Here is a 5354-nt window from a genome sequence, read left to right as displayed (position 1 = left end):
CCCCCCCTAGTAGGGGCTCCCGCCTTCGGCGGTCGCATTTCAGCTTCCGTAAAATGTTCAAATTTTTTTTCTGGAACCCATTTACATCCCTGAAAAATGCTCCGAAAGCTCTTCCAATGGCGTTGAGCGGCACAGAATTTCGAGAGCAACTGCTACAGAAAGAAAGGGAAAGAGAAGAACTGGAGTTAGCAAAAGAAGCAAGAAAAGCTGAAAGAGAGGAGAGCAGGAAGAGGAAGATACAAGAAGCAGAGGAGAAGAAAAAGAAGTTGGAAAAGAACAAGCGGATGCGACTGCAGAAGAAAAGAGAAAGAGGCAGAAAGGAAAATGAAGGCTGAAGAGAAGAGGTTGAAGAAATTGATGGTGACACAGTCACAGGCAAGGGACTCAGACAGTGATGATGTTGGAGATGTGGTGAAGTAAGATGATGAGAGTGAAGTGGAAATGGAAGACGATAACAACTTATGTAAGGGCTGTAAGAGCAATGCGGAAGGACTGTGGGTGCAGTGCTCTCTGTGTGACGGGTGGTGGCACACAAGCTGCACTAGGGATACTGGTGTAATGGGGATGGAATCGAGTGAGTTAGTGGCAGTTGACTTCTACTGCAGTCATCCGCCGTGTGCTTGAACCAACTTAGTGTTGTTGTTGTTGTCGTTGTTTTCTCTATGAATCATGAAGTTGGAATGTTGGGTTAATGTTTCTACCAACTTAGTGAAGACAGAGTGAATGCTTTAATTTTTTTCCAGCGTTTGTGTAAATGTAATTAAAAATGTAAGAGTAAGACATTATTGTTTTAACTTAAAAAAACAAAATAGAGTTGGTGTTTTTTCTATTTTCTATGTTTCTTCTCTTGTCTGATCTTTGTTGTCGTTTGAATATTTTGATCAACCACAAGGAAGTGTATAGGCCTACATGATAGATCTATTTCAACAAGCAAACCTCAAGAATTAAATCAAAACATGAACTGCAACACCTAAGGTAGGGTGTACATGACTTTGTAGACTCAACAATCCAAAGTGCATACACTGCACTACACTTTTTCCTCGAACTCGAACAGCATGGATGTTTCCCGGGTAACGCAAAGATCTTCGTTACATTTGGCCACAACATACCTTTTTAGTTTTTGCATTTTATTTGATTTGTCCACAAGAATGTAACACCCTTCCTAATCTAAAACTCACAAAAAAAGAGAGATTGAAGCTGTACACACTGACGTCTTACAAGCCATGGCGCATAAGCATTCCACATGACTAGCGCATGGCATTCCATTGTTGCATGGACATCCCCGTATTGATGCATGAACATTCTTCCTAGCGCATGGGAATTCTCAAACTGACCTAGAAACACATCATATAATATAGAAACTACTTGCTAAAAGGTCAGAAAAGTAGTGCATGTGCATGCGCTAAGGGCAAGGCTACTCTCTAGTGAAAAAAATATTTAAATCCAACTGTGTCACCGGATGTTATTCACGAAAAGGCGCTTAGGGGGTAGCACATACATGTCCCGACTCCAGATGACCCACCCTAATTTCCCTGAAATAAGCTCCGAATAGCCAGTTTTGGTGCCATTTTCTAATTTCATCCTGATACACTTGTAATGCATAAATCCTTTATTTTATGCGGTTGATATCACTCACAAATGGTCAAACCCACTTTATATAATGTTATAAAGTGCATGTTGGTATAGTCCATTGTTATATGTTCCGAAATGCAATTTTTTCCCTTTTTTCTCTTTAGCTCATTATATATTCAAATGGCGGATTTGATTATGTAATCGCACACAAAAAAATTTGCGGTATCCAATTGACCATTCACTTTTTAAGCTCTGTAAAAAATTTGAACGTGATATACACTGGGGTTACCGAGAAAATTACATTTTGCTGACCTACCCTATTTTCCCTGAAAATCCTCCCATTGGTATGTGGAGGGAGGGGTTTTTCCTTATATCTCTATGTGGAGGAAAAGTGTTAAATATTGTGAAGACGTGAGTGCCACAAGAGGGCATGCCTAATGCTATTTCTTTGCCTGGGCTGGACAACAAGAGGCAGAACTACTTATATCAGGAGATACGCCCATTCATACAAGATAAGTTCAAGGACATAGTGTGCCCCAAGCCATTTGTTGCTACACCAGACAATCCCCCAGCTACCGCACCGGAGGAGCCCCCAAAAAAAAATATCGCTCTAGGTGAATTAGGAGGGAATTTATAGCTATTTGTATTTTATGAAGTTCACTCTTATCAACTGTTTTTTACATGGCTTTGATTACATAACGTTATTTCTATTGCAAGTCTCTACAAAGTCAACTATCTTCTTTTTTTCCTGTTTGCTGGTTAGTCATCTGTTTTCTGGGTCTGGGAGCAGGGTATTTGCACATTAAAAATACAGCATCTCATCAGTTAGCACAATATTTCATGATAAAAAAAAAGGCTTAACTTCAAATGTGTTTTTCTCAAATTCTCAAATCGCACGGTTCCTTACTTCAAAATGCCATAACTCCGTTATAAATTGAGATATTTGAAAAATTTAAACAGTGCCATTCAGACAAATGAAAGGGTTGTCAAGTGGCACCATCAATTTAAAAATAGAAAAAATTACATTGTGCCTGGTTTTCCCAGGCCACCACACATATACATACATAACATACATATTACAGAATACCAAATTAATTAAATAGTGCCAACAGTTTTACCATTATGCAAGACAGTCCTCGTAATCCTGCGTACAATGATCAGCTTGCCACTTTGGCTGGCACGGAAGCTTTGCGGTTCTTAATATTTTTGTTCACCAGCTCCTTGAACTCTGGAAAGTTTTCTCGCTCCAAGAATTGCAGATACTGGTCTTTGAAGTCCTGAAGAGATGAAAAAAAAAACCCCACCCAAATTTTATGTAAAGAAGAGAACATGTTAGTGAATCAACAGCTCCTAATAAGCCTTTTCAGTTGAGGAGAACCTCTTCAGCAAATGAATTCAGTATCTAGTAGATATGTATATTCATAGGGCCTGGTCCCAAAGCTGTGGAACATGGTGACATAAAAAACAAGTAAAATACGGTCAACCTGCTCCTGCACCACCCCGTGCCCAAGACTTCCATTTCCTGCTCTCAAAACCCCCTCTGTCCAAGAGGACTATCTGCCTAAGATGACATAAGATGTATTTTGCTGCCTAAATTCTGATAAAAAAATGTACAGTTTTCAGTTCATGCGAAGCATCATGAACGGAGTATTTTTTTTCTGGTGTACATCATATTATTTTAGAAAGAAATTTCTTGACTGCAGTCATAAAGATAACATTCTTTTGATTTCCTTTCCAGCCACTTAAAAAAATGTGCAGCCTACGAGAAATTAATCTGAGATAGGACTTACTTCGATAAGGGCAGGGTGCACCTTCTTGCCTTCAGGTTGAGTCTGAAAGACAAAATACAACACAAGCTACAGAAATAGATCATATTTTATTATTAAAATATTATTATTTTACATGAAACAACAAATACGGGACTGTCAAAAATTTCTATATAATAAGGAAGCACAGCAAATTAAGCTACATCCAACAGAATAATGAAATAAGTGTTCGTTATTCGGTCAAGGACAAGGGATCTACAGAAGATAAGATAAGGCACATGCATAAAGGAAAAAAAATGGTTGAGATATGGAATGTTACACCCTTTTAATGCAGCCTAATTATATTTTACCTTTACCCATCTGTGAACTGAATGCCTATGCCAGCATGCCATGGCATAAATCTAGCAGTCAGCTGAAGGAAGCGAAAGGTATAGATCCCATAAGGCACAGGAGTCACTGCTCTAAGGGTTAATGAACAAAGAGCAATTCTCACATGCTTGGACTTCACTTTATCCATAGGAAGCCCAAAGTTAGAAGTAGCATTTGAATATGATATTTGCAATTTCCTTTTCAGGGAGAAAATGCAAAAATGAAAACTCCCTGAAGACTAAAAAGAAAAGGCAAAAATCAATAGAAAAGATCAATAGATAATTTTGATATCAAATCTATGAAAAAGTTGACGACATAATATTGCCCCCAGAGCCTGGAGTCAAATTTCAGTATAACTTAACCTTTACTGTCCAGACCAAGAGAAGACACATAAAAACAGGTTCAAAATGCAATTGCTTTTTAAAAAAAGTTTTAGTAGAGGTTTTACGGCGCTCGCAACTGCATAAGGTCATATGAGCGCCAAGGGATGGACGTCAACAGAGAAGTCCTTACAGGGAATCACTTACTCTGCTCACCTCTCTAGCTTCAACAGCACAAAGTTTGCTTCGACTATCAAAGCACCACCGAAATAGTGGGTCACAAGAGAGTGACAAACATACAAAAGAAGAAGAGGGAAAATGACAATAGTAAGGATTAAGAAAGAAAAAGCAGCAGTTCCCTGTTGTAAATCAGGCACAGTAAGGAGCATGACATCGGTGAATCAGCTCATTTACAATTCTATTGTGCATGAACGAGAAATGTCCCCCCTTTGGGAAGGGCCTAAAGACACTTCAGCCAGAGGCACCGCCCCGGGGGGGTAAAATGCAATTGTTTCTCACTACTACAACCAGATATCCAGTGCAGTGAGATCACAAAATTGTATGTATTAAAAATTATGAAACGACAAGAAACACATTAAAAGTTTCAAGTATAACACTTCTTCAACAGACACACACTGAATGACTATCACACTGAAAATTACAGTAGCCTACATAACACACATAGCCACAATAAACAAAAATTCAAAAAAAGTATTGTGAGGAGACAAAAAAAAAAAAAAAAGAAAAGAAAAGATTAGGGAACAGAGCGGCACACGAGACAAAAGACAAGAGACACAGGCTTGACAACACCTAATAGGGACACCAAATGCAACAAAAAAAAATCAGATTACAAAACAAAAAAACAACTACATCAAGTGGGACTGGCTCTAGTGTAGTGTGTGTGTGACCAAGCTCTCAAATTCCTATTTGCTGAAGCCTGGATAGTCCCAAGAAATTCAGAACAGTTGGCAAGCTTGGAGACAGCCAAGGGTCTTGTCATTTTGTTAGTGTTTTAGCGCATACAATCCGCAGCTTGCACTGTAAGCTTCCCGGGAAGTCCAGCAGGTTTCTGAGTGTTCAAGGGTCTGCTTGGGTAATGACAATGACACCAATGACAATCTTTATTCACCTCGCAGGGAGAAACTTGTCATGGTCCTTTACAATGGCAGTGGATGTTACAAATGTTGGGTGCACTCATGCATATGAACAACAAGACAGGACGTTAGTATTATATACATTAATACATGTCTCATGTGCTGAAACAACCTGCTCAGTAAAACATTCTCTCTCTCTCTCTCTCTTTGTTTCATTGGAGCACTGTGTGTTC

General features: G+C 39.0%; 1 protein-coding gene across 1 annotated transcript in view; it reads right to left on the bottom strand.

Moving 5' to 3' along the window:
• Window positions 1-2312: 2312 nt before the first annotated feature.
• LOC101863622 (centromere protein I-like) overlaps window positions 2313-5354 on the bottom strand; it is a 15412-nt gene continuing 12370 nt past the window's right edge. The window contains exons 10-11 of the mRNA XM_013088896.2: window positions 3363-3404; window positions 2313-2849 (exon numbers count right to left, since the gene is read on the bottom strand). Coding sequence (XP_012944350.2) covers window positions 2730-2849; window positions 3363-3404 — 162 coding nt within the window. The 3' untranslated portion in view covers window positions 2313-2729. The remainder of the gene's footprint in view (window positions 2850-3362; window positions 3405-5354) is intronic.

Source organism: Aplysia californica, unplaced genomic scaffold (assembly GCF_000002075.1).
Source record: "Aplysia californica isolate F4 #8 unplaced genomic scaffold, AplCal3.0 scaffold00828, whole genome shotgun sequence".
NCBI lineage: Eukaryota > Metazoa > Mollusca > Gastropoda > Aplysiida > Aplysiidae > Aplysia > Aplysia californica.
Note: the sequence above shows the minus strand (reverse complement) of the source record. Positions and strands in the feature narration are given on the sequence as shown.